Source organism: Panulirus ornatus, chromosome 4 (assembly GCF_036320965.1).
Source record: "Panulirus ornatus isolate Po-2019 chromosome 4, ASM3632096v1, whole genome shotgun sequence".
In the NCBI taxonomy this organism is placed as follows: Eukaryota; Metazoa; Arthropoda; class Malacostraca; order Decapoda; family Palinuridae; genus Panulirus; species Panulirus ornatus.
In genome coordinates this window covers 61,470,486-61,489,734 of record NC_092227.1, presented here as the reverse complement: position 1 = coordinate 61,489,734, position 19,249 = coordinate 61,470,486, and the positions used below count along the sequence as shown (strand labels likewise).

Genomic DNA, 19,249 nt, shown 5'->3' with positions numbered 1-19,249 from the left:
GAAAGGCATGCAAGGAATAGAGTGAATTGGAACGATGTGGTATACCAGGCCATGTGAAGCATTTATGGTAAATCATGGAAAGTTTTGTGGGGCCTGGATGTGGAAAGGGAGCTGTGGTTTCGGTGCATTACACATGACAGCTAGACTCTTAGTGTGGACGAATGTGGCTTTTGTTGTCCTTTTTTAGCGCTACCTTGTACGCACGCGGGTGGAGGGGGGATGTCATTTCATGTGTGGTGGGGTGGTGGTGGGAATGGATGAAGGCAGCATGTATGAATATGTGCATATGTATATGTCTGTGCAAGTATATGTATGTATACGTTGGATAGGTATATATATGTGCGTGTGTGGACGTTTATGTATATACATGTGTATGTGGGTGTGTTGGGCCATTCTTTCGTCTGTTTCATTGTGCTACCAGGCTAACACGGGAGACAGCGACAAAGTATAATAATAAAAAAAATCAACATATACATACACATACTTAAACAGACATGTGCATATATACACATGTACATCTTCATACTTGCTTGCCTTCACCCATTCCTTTCGCTACCCAACCCCACAGGAAACAGCATCACTACCCCTTGCTCCAGCGAGTTGTTGCCAGGAAAACAGACAAAAAAAGGCCACATTCATTCACTCTGTCATGTGTAATGCACCAAAACCATGGCTCCCTATCCACATCCAGACCCCACAGACCTTTCCATGGTTTACCCCAGATGCTTCACATGCCCTGGTTCATTCCATTAACAGCATGTTGACCCCAGTATTATTTTTATTATTATTATTATTATTATTATTAAACAATTTTAGGACTGAAGTTAAAAAAAGTCCAGATTGTAGGGAGAGTGTCTCTTACTGTATCTGTGGACAGATTTGACCACTCCATGAGTGAGTTCTCTTAGGTACAGAACTTCAATATGAGGATAAGATATTACAGCATGGTAACAAGAAATTGAAAGGTTGAATTAAGCTATAAAGTTGTCTTAGAGTCAGGAAAGTGTGGGTGGAAAATTTTTAAGCCTTATGGTATCCAAGTTTGGAGATTTAAGAACCTCGAGGTTTATTTGAAAGGAATGCATATTTACCCCATCACAATCTTCCAGCCCAGCAGGCCAGGAGTGGTCAATGGTACTACGCTACTACCACGATCCTGAATGTTCCCGACCCTCATTCACCCTCAAGGCAACTGGCACCTACACCCATGCAATGCCCACACCCTACGCTCATGATTTTAATGTCACTCGCCTTGTGCTGACACCAGAGGACTCTGACATAGCCACTGCTCTGAACTCGTATAAAGGGAAGGAGTGTGGCCAGCCAGGTAAGTGGGCACCCAAGAAATCACAGGATGTGACTTCTACAGGAGGTTGTCAGGCTATGGGTGTGCGGGTGCCCGTTATCGAGAAAGAGATAATCTGCACAGGTGTGGATGAGAAGGGTGGCATGTGGCTAAAGCTGGGCCAGACACCCACCACTCCACGGCAGATGGGTGACTCCTCTAGACCCACCAGCTGGGGACCACCACTTGTCAGCTGCAGACCTTATAACACCTATGAACAGGACAATTCCCTCCGACCAATGATGGGTGCTCGCACGGCCTCCCCTGCCACTTCTATCTATTCTAACCCAGTTATTATTGCTCTCTTTGTCTTTCTGCCACTTACTTGGAAACCCTGAATTACAGTGTGAAAGTTTGTTCATTTACCGTAGAGTTTTAGGGGTCGTACAGTATGTTGTCATAGATAACTATTAAACTCATTCAAAATCAGTATGAAAAGTGATATGTTGTTACCATATTTACCTATACTAATCTATATGTGTTGATATTAGGTAATTTCACTTTTATAAATTCAGTGCTTGGTTAAAAAGTGGTATTCAGCAGTGCATTGTAGCCAAATAATTGTCTTTGATATGCTACAGTGCATTTTCCATAAGGATAGATAGATCTCTGATAGATTTTAATGCTGACGTTTGTTCTTTATGTTAGGACTTTGTCACCATTTATGAAAACATAAACATAGTAACGTCCATTTGTTGTCTTTTTTGTTTTTTATATAATCTTCACTCTGACCATTTCTTCACTTAGTTGTTTGTTAACATTCCATTTAGCTGTACAAGAATGTAGAATTACAGTTGGTGTGTTAGTCTTAAGAAGTAGACTTGATGAATACTACTTTAGTGTATCGGTAAGATCATCATATATCCGAATAATCATTGAAATTTGAATTTTACAAAGAAAATCACTGTTGTACAGGTATTACTAAGACTTATGTCCTGCCCCTGTTTGGTGGTCGTTAAAACAATGAATTTGTTGTTGATTTCATAAATGCTTTGAAAAAATGAAATATGTAATTTTCATGTCAGGTGCTATTTACAAGGTGAAGTAGTATTTCATTGAAAATTGTTTGCAGAAAATTTTTTTGACTGTCAAAATGGCGATCACATAACAAATGAGTCTATGGATACAGGTCTGCCTGTAAAATTTATTATTTTAAGCTTTTTAAGGGTATTGGTTACGTTGGGGATTTCCTTCACCACCACATTTTTTATTGACTTGGAAGAGGAAAATCAAAGTTTACGCTTCAAACCTTTTATGAACTTGATGACTTTTAAGTCGCACATTAAGATATAAAAATTTCCACGACTGTATGGAATGAATTAGTTTCATTTATGTTTTATTAGAAATGAAAATTTTTCACATTTTAAGAGTACTTAAAAAAACGATATATATTGATAACAGTAACAGCCTCATTGGTAATGCAACGGTCTTGCAATATCAACAAACATTTGCTTTTGAAAAGATTGCCACCTTTTCCGAGTAACATTACTATTATTAAAAACATTTGTCATGGTAGCCACGAAATATTTTGGTAAGGCTACTCTAGTAAACTTAAGCATAGTGAACTGAACCAAGCCTAACAGCGTTAAAATATTAATTTATGAAAGCTAGTTACATTTGTTTATTCAAAATTGTATCTCATTGAAGGTTAGAACATACAGATAAGTATTTAGACTTTGAAAAGGAAAAATATCAACAATCAAATTAATTTTTGGTTCTGTAATGCATCAGCATAGTGCAGAACAGAGAATGACTCAAAAGAAGAGTCTTCCATCCTACCTATGTTACAGCATATTGTATCCTAACTGCTCAATGCTCACTGATGGCTGTAGAGGGAGATGCATTTTAGGAATTATTGTAATGTGCATTAATCACAGATGGTAGAGAGGAAGTATTTTCACCAACTTTAGTGCCATTATTTGAAAATCAGTGTGACCTTGAGTGGTTTGGTAAATAACAGAAAGAGATGTTTGAGTGTTTTCAGGAAAGTAGAATTCTACCAGCTTATAACCTCCTAAAATACAATACAAAACAGTGCAACAACTAATTAATTAATGCTAAACTGTCAGTATAATAACTAGATCATTTTTATTTCATAAGCAGACGTCAATTCTTTGTCAAAAACCAGTTGAGTAGAGTAACATTAATTCTTCTAGGGACAGATGACTTGGTGACCTGTTTAGGTACCAGTGGCTCTCCACCTAAAACTTGAATCACCTACCTCAGCCTCATATTAAAGATGGCATCCATACCAATGAACTTGCAAAATTTCCCAAACATTATCTTTATTAGCACTCTATTATTTGCAAGTATGTTTGTTTCTCTGTATATATCTTTGTCTTTTAGGCAGCTGTATAGTATAGTTACACCACAAATGTGTGACTCCTTGTGTGTACTGTTAGAGACTATTTAAGATAGAATATGATAGTGGACTAATTCAACCATTAGTATGTTTGCTAATGTTTGGTTAAGTGTCCCCTTCAGGGTCACTGATGACCATGTATTTAATCAGTGATTAATTTACAAATGTTTACTTTCTGTAGATTTGTAGATTTTATGTAAAGAAGTGGATTATATGTGTATAATAGTTAGTATCCAGTGTTAAGAGAAAAGTATGTACTCCAAAATAGTTCCTCTGCTCATTTTGCTATGAGCTGCACCCAAAGTTAACCCTGCCACAAGAATGTTAAGTCACATAAGGTATAGCTTCACATCATTGAAAAGGGGGAATCTTCCCTTATCTTCCCTTCCTGCTTGCTGTTGCTTGTGCTGTGTGTGTAAGCGGCATAGGCAAGAGGGAGGATGCATTGTTCTTCTGAGACTTGAGCTACGTTTAATGTTTGTTTGCAACAAGTCCACTGATATGGGAAGGTGTGTATTATAAAGTTGTCCATGTTTTTAAGACTTTTTTTTTTTAATAATTAAAGAAATAAAGTCAGAGTAACAAATGGTTTCATGAGTGGTAACTCAGGGCATTCATTTTTTAATTCGAGTTTGTTTACCAATATTACACTGGTAATGACTGATGTTAAATGAGAGAATTGATCCTCATCACTGAGGAGTCTAGTCTTCCTTATATAAGAAAAAAGATATCATGCGCTAGTGATAGATGAATATGTAATGTTATGAGTTTTATAAAAATGAATGTAAGGACATTGTGTAAGTGCAGAATCTAGTCGATCTGTTTTGTGTTCATTTGGTAATGTTTTTGCAATAGTAAAAATTTTGGTAGGGGGGCTAGTTTATTATTTCAAAGTGGATGATTATCAGCAGTGTTTTACTTTCTGTCTGGTAAACACAAAGTGTGTCACCTCGTTTTGTCAACTGAATACAGTGTTGTTACAGGTGGCAATGAGAGGGTCTTTTTTGAGAAAAAGAGAGCAATGCAAACTAGGAGTTTGTAATTGTTATGCAAATCTCAAGGTTGCAGTCATTCTCATGTCTCTTTTACATTCAGAAATCTCTGTACATCCCCTTCTCTATATTTAGGATCTTCCTTTGTCTCCTCACCAATATCATCAGCAGCTGGGTTAAGCCCCTGTTTCCTCTCAGTAAAATTCTCTTGATTGTCCTTGTTTCTTCTTGTACACACAGGGGATCTTTTCATATGTAAAGTAAACAGCATTCTTCAGCCTTTATGTATTGTTAAAATCCCCAGTCTGTCAAGTTTTTTTGCCCCAAAATGACTAAATTACAATGATAATGTGAATGCGTCTCCCACTGTCACACTGCCACTTTACACCCTGCCTAAAGCATGGATTATTTTTGATAACTTTGTATCCCTGTAAGTTTCTTCTTCTTAGTTCCTACCCATACACCCTGCGCAAAGTATGGATTATTTTTCAGTGCCCTTATATCCCTGTAAGATTCTTCTTAGTTCCCACCCAGCTTCCTCCTTAATTCCCTTGTACTTCAGCATAACACACTCTCCACCTTAATCCTGAATGGATAGACATGCATGATAGTCCTGCTCCCAACTCCAGTGGATCCATTAGCAACTGAAAGGTTCATAGTTATTGTTAGGTTGTTCACGATAATGTCAAAGAAATTCATGTGCATTACATCAAACTGTCAGACTCGAATACCTGAGAAAAAGGATTCATGTAGTAAAGATTACTCACCACCAGTGTCTTTTGCTTCCACAGAAGAATTTAGTTGGTTTCCTTTAAAATATTCAGTCTAGTCTATTGCTGATGATGCATTAACACTCCTGGATATTTTATCAACTAGCTAGATACTTTTGTCAAATGTAGAAACCCCATAGAGTTGTGTATAAAAAACAATGGGTTTTACTTGGAAATTAGCAAAACAAAGATTGTGCTGCACAAATTTTCATGGGAATGAAGTAGATAAAAACAGATATATTCCTCTTGGCTCCATAAAGTTGATAGCATTAAAGGCCAATAGTATTCAGGCTTCCCCATTTTCCTAAGAGAACAGGCTTAGGTAAACAATACTTTTGTCTGATTATCATTGTTGTGGCCTGTGAATTAGTTTGTGTTATTGAAGTTATATAGTGTAGTTCATGCTTCTGGAGTCCGCTGATGTTACTTTGTTATTGAATGGAAGAAAACTTTTCAGCCAGGCACCTCCATTTTTGTCCAGGACGTCAGATGATTACTTCTTTTAGTTCCTTTCTCCTTGTCACTTCCACCTGTAGTGGACAGTAACACAGTGAAGTGATACACAAATTTGATTTCATGAAGTTTGGGAAGAATGGAGGTATTAGGGGGTACACAGCTCAGTAAATGGTGGCTCATTGACAACTTCCTGGGATGCTGGAAATATGTAAACATGGAAGTACATTTAGAGTATGAAATAAATGTAAAAGTTTTAAGGGCGTTTACTTGTACCTCAATCTATTCTTTTCCTTCATTCTTAGTTATAAAAATTGTGCATATATGTTTCTGGACTCCGCATCTGAGATTACACACTATGGAGAGTCATCCTTTGACAACGTTGTAGTATCATTAGAGGAAGAAGAGAACAATCTCATCAAAAAACTCACCCCTTTGTAATCCATTTCCTTGTTCATCTGCAGGAGTCCTAGAAGAAGGGTCTGAGGGTTATATATATAAAGGAGCCTTCTTGAATATTACCTCTGTCCCTCACTATCCATTCTGGCCTACTTTTTTATGGATTCTACAGTTGTCAGGATGACTCTCCATATATCTTTCATGGAATTATCATGTGAGCCCGGCCAGTCAGGAAGAATCAGAGTCTGCTAACTCTGGTTACTAACAGTACATTTCCCTCATTAACAGTGTAAGAGAGGTGCATAAATGTGTGTGGTACATAAAGTTCATGCTATGTATAGTATATGAATTGAGATATGTGGTACATAAAGTAAGAGGTCTGTACTGCATGTGGTACATGGTCATGTCATATGTTGTACATGAATTAATAGATGGGTGCTGCATGTGATACATGAAGTAAGAGATGTGAGCTATTTGGTATATAAAGTAAGAGGGATGTGTCTCAGTGTGGTACATAATTAAAAGGCATTTCATGTGTAGAACATAAAGTACATATGTGGTTCATGAAGTAAGAAATGTGTGCTGCATGTGGTACATGAAGTAAGATATCTGTGCTGCATGCGACACATGAAGTAAGAGATGAGTGGTACATGAAGCTCATGTTATTTATGGCATATGAAGTAAGAGGTGTGCTACATGTGGCACATGAAGGACATGTTACAAGTGGTACATGGAGTAATGTGTACTGCATGTAGTACATGGAGTATATGTTGTGTTGTAAATGAAGTAAGAGACGTGCTATGAATGATACATGAAGTATATAGTGTGTGTGGTACATGTGTGTTGTGTGTGGTACAGGAGGTGAGAAATATGCCCTGTGTATGGCACATGAAGTGCATGTTATGTTTGGGACATGAAGTAAGAGAAGTATGTACTGCATCTGGTATATACATTTAGTGCATAAAGTACATGTTATATGTGGTACATAATAGGTGCATACTACATGGGTACATGAAGTAAAAGATGTGTGCTGCATGTTGCACTTGAAGTGCGTGTTATGTAAGAGATGTATGCTGGCTGTGGTACATAAAATGATAAGTGTGTGCTGCATGCTGTACATGAAGTAATTGTCATGTGTGGTGCATGAAGAGATAAGTGATGCATGTGATACATGAAGTATATCTCATGTGCGATACATGAAGTAGATGTTTGTGATGGGTGTTGTACATGTGTAGTGTATTAATAGATGTGTGCTGTATGTGGTACACGAGGTACATTTTTGGTGTGGTACATAAAGTAAGGTGTCTGGTACATGTTTTGTGCTGTACATGCAGCTAGCGAGGTGTCCCGGTACGTAATGTAATAGGTGTGTAGTACATGAAGTGCATGTTATTTTTGGCACACAAAGTAAGGGATGTGTGCTGTAGAGATGTATCAGATGTCTGAATTTAGAGATCCATGGATCCAGATATGTATGCGGATATGCTTATGTATTTTGCGGATGTGGATGTTTTCAGGGTGTTTTGTTTTATATTTTAATAGATTAAGAATTCATTCCTTATAGAACATCAGTCATTTCCAAATGGCAGCTACTTTCATTACAAAGTACTGTATGATTATAGTTTCTTATGTCTAGTTTCAGCAGCACAAGTCGTTACCAGGATGGGGGACAGGGACCTAACTTTACTTGCACCCCACCAACCACTTCCCCCAACCCTTTTAAAAATGGTTAACTTAACTCCTGATTTATTAACAGCTGTTCTTTCATCACTCATTCAAAGTTTAAAGTTCAAGATAAGCAAGTTTTTCTTCAAAAACAAAAGTTTCTCTGCCTTCCCTCATAAAAGACACTTACATTTTGCATCACAGGTCAAACCAGCACCACTGAATAGCTGCTCACTGGGGATGCTGCTTGGAGGACAGCAAAGATATCAGCAAGCGACCTTCGCCAAATCAGGGTAGATTCTCATCTTTTCTTTCCACCATCGCAAACTGTCTTCACTGGTCCCATTGACTCTTTTCCTTTTGATACCTCATAGTATATTTCTTGGCACTTTTCCTTGGTACATGTCTCTGCTGCTTCATCATCACTACTGAAATAGAGGTCATTGCTTCATCCAATCTTCCATAGGTGTTGGTTGTGTTAACTGTTTGAATAGTTGACTTTGTTTTCTGGTTGATTCATGGTCTTTATTTGCCTTGGTGCTCAGCTGAGTCAGCTCTTCTTATAGTCTGGCGACTGATGATTTCACTTAATCAGTGATGTAAGGAGAGGAAAAAAGGACAATTCTTTTTCAGCATCAGCTCGCATTGTTTGTTTTATGATGTTTTTTACCTGTGTTGCTTTTTTATCTTGGGATGACTTGATCATTGATTCGATATCTGTTCAGAGCCTGAAACTGAGGTACCAATTACTTCAGAAACTTTTGATGTGCTTGGCGGAAGAGTTGTTTCAAGAAAACTACAAGAGGTATCAGATCACCTACTGTAGATGTTGAGTCACTCCATGGGGTTCTAGAGCTTTTGCACATTTAGACATAATTAACCATAATGTGGTGCTGAGTTGCCTTATTTTGGAGTTCGTAACAGCATACAAACATAGTGACTCCTTTGTTTGTAGTGTTCTTTTCAGCATGTGCCAGGTGCTGTTCCACCTTGTGGGTGTATCATGGATGACGCATAGCTTAGGTTCTTGCGGCCTGTCCTGAATCTTTTTTAGTTCATCTTATGCCATCGTTGAATGATGGAAATAAGTAGCAGTTTTGCAACATTTCTGATTATCTTGTCTATTTCATCCTGTGATGATATTCCAGGTTTAACAACTTGTATTTTATGCGCAGCACAATGCAAATTATTTATACTCAGCAATGAAACACCTACTGAGGTATCTTTCCAGACATAATTTCTCCCCCTATCCCTGGGGATAGGGGAGAAAGAATACTTCCCACGCATTCCTCTCGTGACTTAGAAGGCGACTAAAGGGGATGGAAGCGGGGGGCCAGAAACCCTCCCCTCCTTGTATTTTAACTTTCTAAAAGGGGAAACAGAAGAAGGAGTCACGCGAGGAGTGCTCATCCTCCTCGAAGGCTCAGATTGGGGTGTCTAAATGTGTGTGGATGTAACCAAGATGAGAAAAAAGGAGAGATAGGTAGTATGTTTGAGGAAAGGAACCTGAATGTTTTGGCTCTGAGTGAAACAAAGCTAAAGGGTAAAGGGGAAGAGTGGTTTGGGAATGTCTTGGGAGTAAAGTCAGGGGTTAGTGAGAGGACAAGAGCAAGGGAAGGAGTAGCACTACTCCTGAATCAGGAGTTGTGGGAGTATGTGATAGAGTGTAAGAAAGTAAAGTCTAGATTGATATGGGTAAACCTGAAAGTTGATGGAGAGAGATGGGTGATTATTGGTGCATATGCACCTGGGCATGAGAAGAAAGATCATGAGAGGCAAGTGTTTTGGGAGCAGCTGAATGAGTGTGTTAGTGGTTTTGATGCACAAGACCAGGTTATAGTGATGGGTGACTTGAATGCAAAGGTGAGTAATGTGGCAGTTGAGGGAATAATTGGTATACATGGAGTGTTCAGTGTTATAAATGGAAATGGTGAAGAGCTTGTAGATTTATGTGCTGAAAAAGGACTGGTGATTGGGAATACCTGGTTTAAAAAGCGAGATATACATAAGTATACGTATGTAAGTAGGAGAGATGGCCAGAGAGCGTTATTGGATTATGTGTTAATTGATAGACGCACGAGAGACTTTTGGATGTTAATGTGCTGAGAGGTGCAACTGGAGGGATGTCTGATCATTATCTTGTGGAGGCGAAGGTGAAGATTTGTGGGGGTTTTCAGAAAAGAAGAGAGAATGTTGGGGTGAAGAGAGTGGTGAGAGTAAGTGAGCTTGGGAAGGAGACTTGTGTGAGGAAGTACCAGGAGAGACTGAGTACAGAATGGAAAAAGGTGAGAACAAAGGAGGTAAGGGGAGTGGGGGAGGAATGGGATGTATTTAGGGAAGCAGTGATGGCTTGCGCAAGAGATGCTTGTGGCATGAGAAGCGTGGGAGGTGGGTTGATTAGAAAAGGTAGTGAGTGGTGGGATGAAGAAGTAAGAGTATTAGTGAAAGAGAAGAGAGAGGCATTTGAATGATTTTTGCAGGGAAAAAATGCAAATGAGTGGGAGAGGTATAAAAGAAAGAGGCAGGAGGTCAAGAGAAAGGTGCAAGAGGTGAAAAAGAGGGCAAATGAGAGTTGGGGTGAGAGAGTATCATTAAATTTTAAGGAGAATAAAAAGATGTTTTGGAAGGAGGTAAATAAAGTGCGTAAGACAAGGGAGCAAATGGGAACTTCAGTGAAGGGGCTAATGGGGAGGTGATAACAAGTAGTGGTGATGTGAGAAGGAGATGGAGTGAGTATTTTGAAGGTTTGTTGAATATGTTTGATGATAGAGTGGCAGATATAGGGTGTTTTGGTCGAGGTGGTGTGCAAAGTGAGAGGGTTAGGGAAAATGATTTGGTAAATAGAGAAGAGGTAGTAAAAGCTTTACGGAAGATGAAAGCCGGCAAAGCAGCAGGTTTGGATGGTATTGCAGTGGAATTTATTAAAAAAGGGGGTGACTGTATTGTTGACTGGTTGGTAAGGTTATTTAATGTATGTATGATTCATGGTGAGGTGCCTGAGGATTGGCAGAATGATTGCATAGTGCCATTGTACAAAGGCAAAGGGGATAAGAGTGAGTGCTCAAATTACATAGGTATAAGTTTGTTGAGTATTCCTGGTAAATTATATGGGCGGGTATTGATTGAGAGGGTGAAGGCATGTACAGAGCATCTGATTGGGGAAGAGCAGTGTGGTTTCAGAAGTGGTAGAGGATGTGTGGACCAGGTGTTTGCTCTGAAGAATGTATGTGAGAAATACTTAGAAAAACAAATGGATTTGTATGTAGCATTTATGGATCTGGAGAAGGCATATGATAGAGTTGATAGAGATGCTCTGTGGAAGATTTTAAGAATATATGGTGTGGGAGGCAAGTTGTTAGAAGCAGTGAAAAGTTTTTATTGAGGATGTAAGGCATGTGTACGTGTAGGAAGAGAGGAAAGTGATTGGTTCTCAGTGAATGTGGGTTTGCGGCAGAGGTGTGTGATGTCTCCAAGGTTAATTTGTTTATGGATGGGGTTGTTAGGGAGGTGAATGCAAGAGTTTTGGAAAGAGGGGCAAGTATGCAGTCTGTTGGGGATGAGAGAGCTTGGGAAGTGAGTCAGTTGTTGTTCGCTGATGATACAGCGCTGGTGGCTGATTCATATAAGAAACTGCAGAAACTGGTGACTGAGTTTGGTAAAGTGTGTGAAAGAAGAAAGTTAAGAGTAAATGTGAATAAGAGCAAGGTTATTGGGTACAGTAGGGTTGAGGGTCAAGGCAATTGAGAGGTAAGTTTGAATGGAGAAAAACTGGAGGAAGTAAAGTGTTTTAGATATCTGGGACTGGATCTGGCAGCAGATGGAACCATGGAAGCGGAAGTGAATCATAGGGTGGGGGAGGGGGCGAAAATTCTGGGAGCCTTGAAGAATGTTTGGAAGTCGAGAACATTATCGCAGAAAGCAAAAATGGGTATATTTGAAGGAATAGTGGTTGCAACAATGTTGTACGGTTGCGAGGCGTGGGCTATGGATAGAGTTGTGCGCAGGAGGGTGGATGTGCTGGAAATGAGATGTTTGAGGACATTATGTGGTGTGAGGTGGTTTGATCGAGTAAGTAATGTAAGGGTAAGAGAGATGTGTGGAAATAAAAAGAGTGTGGTTGAGAGAGCAGAAGAGGGTGTTTTGAAATGGTTTGGTCACATGGAGAGAATGAGTGAAGAAAGATTGACCAAGAGGATATATGTGTCAGAGGTAGAGGGAACGAGGAGAAGTGGGAGACCAAATTGCAGGTGGAAAGATGGAGTGAAAATAAATTTTATTTAAATTTTCTCAAGATACTTCTGAAATAATACCTTTTTTTGCATGTGTGAACATATTTTGGATGTATAACATGTTCTCATTTTCCTCCAGTTAAAAAGTAAATAAGTAGCTTTCTTAACTTAGGATAAGTTTCATTTCTGTAATACCAGTAGTAAACATTTCCCATTTACAGAGACTGATCCAGGACTTAAAGTGAGGGTACCCGATTAAAATGGGAAGGGGGATCCAGATGACACAACTTTACTTGCCTGAGTTGCCATAGCCAAATATATACATAATGTATGCACATGTACCAAGTCTAGAGCTGTGCATTCTATGTAATTAATTAATTCATTTATTATACTTAAGTGCTGTTTCCTGTGTCAGCGAGGTAATGCAAGGGAAATGGACGAAGAATGGCCCAACCACCCACCTACACACTGAGTGGGAGGTGTATAAAAGAAAGAGGCAGGAGGTCAAGAGAAAGGTGCAAGAGGTGAAAAAAAGGGCAAATGAGAGTTGGGGTGAGAGAGTATCATTAAATTTTAGAATAAGAAGATGTTTTGGAAGGAGGTAAATAAAGTGCATAAGACAAGGGAACTTCAGTGAAGGGGGCTAATGGGGAGGTGATAACAGGTAGTGGTGATGTGAGAAGATGGAGTAAGTATTTTGAAGGTTTGTTGAATGTGTTTGATGGTAGAGTGTCAGATATAGGATGTTTTGGTCGAGGTGGTGTGCAAAGTGAGAGGGTTAGGGAAAATGACTTGGTAAACAGAGAAGAGGTAGTAAAAGCTTTGCAGAAGATGAAAGCTGGAAAGGCAGCGGGTTTAGATGGTATTGCAGTGGAATTTATTAAAAAAGGGTGTGACTGTATTGTTGACTGGTTGGTAAGGTTATTTAATGTTTGTATGACTCATGGTGAGGTGCCTGAGGATTGGCGAAATGCTTGCATAGTGCCATTGTACAAAGGCAGAAGGGATAAAAGTGAGTGCTCAAATTACAGAGGTATAAGTTTGTTGAGTATTCCTAGGAAATTCTATGGGAGGGTATTGATTGAGAGGGTGAAGGCATGTACAGAGCATCAGATTGGGGAAGCGTAGTGTGGTTTCAGAAGTGGTAGAGGATGTGTGGATCAGGTGTTTGCTTTGAAGAATGTATGTAAGAAATACTTAGAAAAGCAAATGGATTGGTATGTAGCACTTATGGATCTGGAGAAGGCATATGATAGAGTTGATAGAGATGCTCTGTGGAAGGTATTAAGAATATATGGTGTGGGAGGCAAGTTGTTAAAGCAGTGAAAAGTTTTTATGTAGGATGTAAGGCATGTGTACGTGTAGGAAGAGAGGAAAGTGATTGGTTCTCAGTGAATGTAGGCTTGCGGCAGGGGTGTGTGATGTCTCCATGGTTGTTTAATTTGTTTATGGATGGGGTTGTTAGGGAGGTGAATGCAAGAGTTTTGGAAAGAGGGGCAGGTATGCAGTCTGTTGTGGATGAGAGAGCTTGGGAAGTGAGTCAGTTGTTATTCGTTGATGATACAGTGCTGGTGGCTGATTCACGTGTGAAACTGCAGAAGCTGGTGACTGACTTTGGTAAAGTGTGTGAAAGAAGAAAGCTGAGATTAAATGTGAATAAGAGCAAGGTTATTAGGTACAGTAGGGTTGAAGGACAAGTCAACTGGGAGGTAAGTTTGAATGGAGAAAAACTGGAGGAAGTGAAGTGTTTTAGATATCTGGGAGTGGATTTGGCAGCGGATGGAACCATGGAAGTGGAAGTGAATCATAGGGTGGGGGAGGAGGCGAAAGTTCTGGGAGCGTTGAAGAATGTGTGGAAGTCGAGAACATTATCTCGGAAAGCAAAAATTGGCATGTTTGAAGGAATGGTGGTTCCATCAATGTTATATGGTTGCTAGGCGTGGGCTGTAGATAGAGTTGTGCAGAGGAGGGTGGATGTGCTGGAAATGAGATGTTTGAGGACAATATGTGGTTTGATCGAGTAAGTAATAATAGGGTAAGAGAGATGTGTGGTAATAAAAAGAGTGTGGTTGAGAGAGCCGAAGAGGGTGTTTTGAAATGGTTTGGTCACATGGAGAGAATGAGTGAGGAAAGATTGACCAAGAGGATATATGTGTCAGAGGTGGAGGGAACGAGGAGAAGAGGGAGACCAAATTGGAGGTGGAAAGATGGAGTGAAAAAGATTTTGAGTGATTGGGGCCTGAATATTCAGGAGGGTGAAAGGCGGGCAAGGAATAGAGTGAAGTGGATCAATGTGGTATACCGGGGTCGACGTGCTGTCAGTGGATTGAATCAGGGCATGTGAAGCGTCTGGGGTAAACCATGGAAAGTTGTGTGGGGCCTGGATGTGGAAAGGGAGCTGTGGTTTCGGGCATTATTGCATGACAGCTAGAGACTGAGTGTGAACGACTGTGGCCTTTGTTGTCTTTCCTAGCGCTACCTCGCACACATGAGGGGGAGGGGGATGTTATTCCATGTGTGGCGAGGTGGCGATGGGAATGAATAAAGGCAGACAGTGTGAATTGTGTGCATGTGTATATATGTATGTGTGTGTGTGTGTGTATATATATATATATATGTGTGTACATTGAGATGTATGGGTATGTGTATTTGCGTGTTTGGACATGTATGTATATACATGTGTATGGGGGTGGGTTGGGCCATTTCTTTCGTCTGTTTCCTTGCGCTACCTCACAAACGCGGGAGACCACGACAAAGCAAAAATATATTATATATATTATATATATATATATAATAAAAAAATAATAATAAATATATATATATTATATTATTATTATTTTGCTTTGTCGCTGTCTCCCGCGTTTGCGAGGTAGCGCAAGGAAACACGAAAGAAATGGCCCAACCCACCCCCATACACATGTATATACATACACGTCCACACACGCAAATATACATACCTATACATCTCAATGTACACATATATATACACACACAGACACATACATATATACCCATGCACACAATTCACACTGTCTGCCTTTATTCATTCCCATTGCCACCTCGCCACACATGGAATACCCCTCCCCCCTCATGCGTGCGAGGTAGCACTAGGAAAAGACACCAAAGGCCCCATTCGTTCACACTCAGTCTCTAGCTGTCATGCAATAATGCCCGAAACCACAGCTCCCTTTCCACATCCAGGCCCCACACAACTTTCCATGGTTTACCCCAGACGCTTCACATGCCCTGATTCAATCCACTGACAGCATGTCAACCCCAGTATACCACATTGATCCAATTCACTCTACTCCTTGCCCGCCTTTCACCCTCCTGCATGTTCAGGCCCCGATCACTCAAAATCTTTTTCACTCCATCTTTCCACCTCCAATTTGGTCTCCTACTTCTCATTCCCTCCACCTCCGACACATATATCCTCTTGTTCAATCTTTCCTCACACATTCTCTCCATGTGCCCAAACCATTTTAAACCACCCTCTTCTGCTCTCTCAACCACACTCTTTTTATTTCCACACATCTGTCTTACCCTTACATTACTTACTCGATCAAACCACCTCACACCACACATTGTCCTCAAACATCTCATTTCCAGCACATCCACCCTCCTGCGCACGACTCTATCCATAGCCCACGCCTCAACCATACAACATTGTTGGAACCACTATTCCTTCAAACATACCCATTTTTGCTTTCCGAGATAATGTTCTCGACTTCCACACATTCTTCAACGCTCCCAGGATTTTCGCCCCCTCCCCCACCCTATGATTCACTTCCGCTTCCATGGTTCCATCCGCTGCCAGATCCACTCCCAGATATCTAAAACACTTCACTTCCTCCAGTTTTTCTCCATTCAAACTTACCTCCCAATTGACTTGACCCTCAACCCTACTGTACCTAATAACCTTGCTCTTATTCACATTTACTCTTAACTTTCTTCTTTCACACACTTTACCAAACTCAGTCACCAGTTTCTGCAGTTTCTTACATGAATCAGCCACCAGCGCTGTATCATCAGCGAACAACAACTAACTCGCTTCCCAAGCTCTCTCATCCAGAACAGACTGCATACTTGCCCCTCTTTCCAAAACTCTTGCATTCACCTCCCTAACAACCCCATCCATAAACAAATTAAACAACCATGGAGACATCATACACCCCTTCTGCAAACCTACATTCACTGAGAACCAATCACTTTCCTCTCTTCCTACACGTACACATGCCTTACATCCTCAATAAAAACTTTTCACTGCTTCTAACAACTTGCCTCCCACACCATATATTCTTAATACCTACCACAGAGCATCTCTATCAACTCTATCATATGCCTTCTCCAGATCCATAAATGCTACATACAAATCCATTTGCTTTTCTAACTATTTCTCACATACATTCTTCAAAGCAAACACCTGATCCACACACACACACACACATATATATATATATATATATATATATATATATATATATATATTTTTTTTTTTTTTTTTTTTTTTTTTATACTTTGTCGCTGTCTCCCGCGTTTGCGAGGTAGCGCAAGGAAACAGACGAAAGAAATGGCCCAACCCTCCCCATACACATGTACATACACACGTCCACACACGCAAATATACATACCTACACAGCTTTCCATGGTTTACCCCGGACGCTTCACATGCCTTGATTCAATCCACTGACAGCACGTCAACCCCTGTATACCACATCGCTCCAATTCACTCTATTCCTTGCCCTCCTTTCACCCTCCTGCATGTTCAGGCCCCGATCACACAAAATCCTCTTCACTCCATCTTTCCACCTCCAATTTGGTCTCCCTCTTCTCCTCGTTCCCTCCACCTCCGACACATATATCCTCTTGGTCAATCTTTCCTCACTCATTCTCTCCATGTGCCCAAACCATTTCAAAACACCCTCTTCTGCTCTCTCAACCACGCTCTTTTTATTTCCACACATCTCTCTCACCCTTACGTTACTTACTCGATCAAACCACCTCACACCACACATTGTCCTCAAACATCTCATTTCCAGCACATCCATCCTCCTGCGCACAACTCTATCCATAGCCCACGCCTCGCAACCATACAACATTGTTGGAACTACTATTCCTTCAAACATACCCATTTTTGCTTTCCGGGATAATGTTCTCGACTTCCACACATTTTTCAAGGCTCCCAAAATTTTCGCCCCCTCCCCCACCCTATGATCCACTTCCGCTTCCATGGTTCCATCCGCTGACAGATCCACTCCCAGATATCTAAAACACTTCACTTCCTCCAGTTTTTCTCCATTCAAACTCACCTCCCAATTGACTTGACCCTCAACCCTACTGTACCTAATAACCTTGCTCTTATTCACATTTACTCTTAACTTTCTTCTTCCACACACTTTACCAAACTCAGTCACCAGCTTCTGCAGTTTCTCACATGAATCAGCCACCAGTGCTGTATCATCAGCGAACAACAACTGACTCACTTCCCAAGCTCTCTCATCCCCAACAGACTTCATACTTGCCCCTCTTTCCAAAACTCTTGCATTCACCTCCCTAACAACCCCATCCATAAACAAATTAAACAACCATGGAGACATCACACACCCCTGCCGCAAACCTACATTCACTGAGAACCAATCACTTTCCTCTCTTCCTACACGTACACATGCCTTACATCCTCGATAAAAACTTTTCACTGCTTCTAACAACTTTCCTCCCACACCATATATTCTTAATACCTTCCACAGAGCATCTCTATCAACTCTATCATATGCCTTCTCCAGATCCATAAATGCTACATACAAATCCATTTGCTTTTCTAAGTATTTCTCACATACATTCTTCAAAGCAAACACCTGATCCACACATCCTCTACCACTTCTGAAACCACACTGCTCTTCCCCAATCTGATGCTCTGTACATGCCTTCACCCTCTCAATCAATACCCTCCCATATAATTTACCAGGAATACTCAACAAACTTATACCTCTGTAATTTGAGCACTCACTCTTATCCCCTTTGCCTTTGTACAATGGCACTATGCACGCATTCCGCCAATCCTCAGGCACCTCACCATGAGTCATACATACATTAAATAACCCTATCAACCAGTCAACAATACAGTCACCCCCTTTTTTAATGAATTCCACTGCAGTACCATCCAAACCTGCTGCCTTGCCGGCTTTCATCTTCCGCAAAGCTTTTACTACCTCTTCTCTGCTTACCAAATCATTTTCCCTAACTTCCCTAACTTTGCACACCACCTCGACCAAAACACCTTATATCTGCCACTCTATCATCAAACACATTCAACAAACCTTCAAAATACTCACTCCATCTCCTTCTCACATCACCACTACTGGTTATCACCTCCCCATTTGCGCCCTTCACTGAAGTTCCCATTTGCTCCCTTGTCTTACGCACTTTATTTACCTCCTTCCAGAACATCTTTTTATTCTCCCTAAAATTTAATGATACTCTCTCACCCCAACTCTCATTTGCCCTTTTTTTCACCTCTTGCACCTTTCTCTTGACCTCCTGTCTCTTTCTTTTATACATCTCCCACTCAATTGCATTTTTTCCCTGCAAAAATCGTCGAAATGCCTCTCTCTTCTCTTTCACTAATACTCTTACTTCTTCATCCCACCACTCACTACCCTTTCTAATCAACCCACCTCCCACTCTTCTCATGCCACAAGCATCTTTTGCGCAATCCACCACTGATTCCCTAAATACATCCCATTCCTCCCCCACTCCCCTTACTTCCATTGTTCTCACCTTTTTCCATTATGGAGCGGGTGGCTGGAAATCCTCCCCTCTCGTTTTTTTCAATTTTCCAAAAGAAGGAACAGAGAAGGGGGCCAGGTGAGGATTTTCCCTCAAAGGCCCAGTCCTCTGTTCTTAACGCTACCTCGCTAACGCGGGAAATGGCGAATAGTATGAAACAAAGATATATATATATATATATATATATATATATATATATATATATATATATATATATATATATATATATATTCCCTGGGGATAGGGGA

The 19,249-nt window shown here is 40.4% G+C and overlaps 1 protein-coding gene across 1 annotated transcript in view; it reads left to right on the top strand.

Moving 5' to 3' along the window:
- Positions 1 to 6,182, top strand: part of LOC139766587 (protein APCDD1-like) — a 440,210-nt gene extending 434,028 nt beyond the window's left edge. Inside the window, 1 exon segment of the mRNA XM_071695440.1 lies at positions 1,110 to 6,182. Coding sequence (XP_071551541.1) covers positions 1,110 to 1,683 — 574 coding nt within the window. The 3' untranslated portion in view covers positions 1,684 to 6,182.
- Positions 6,183 to 19,249: the final 13,067 nt, after the last annotated feature.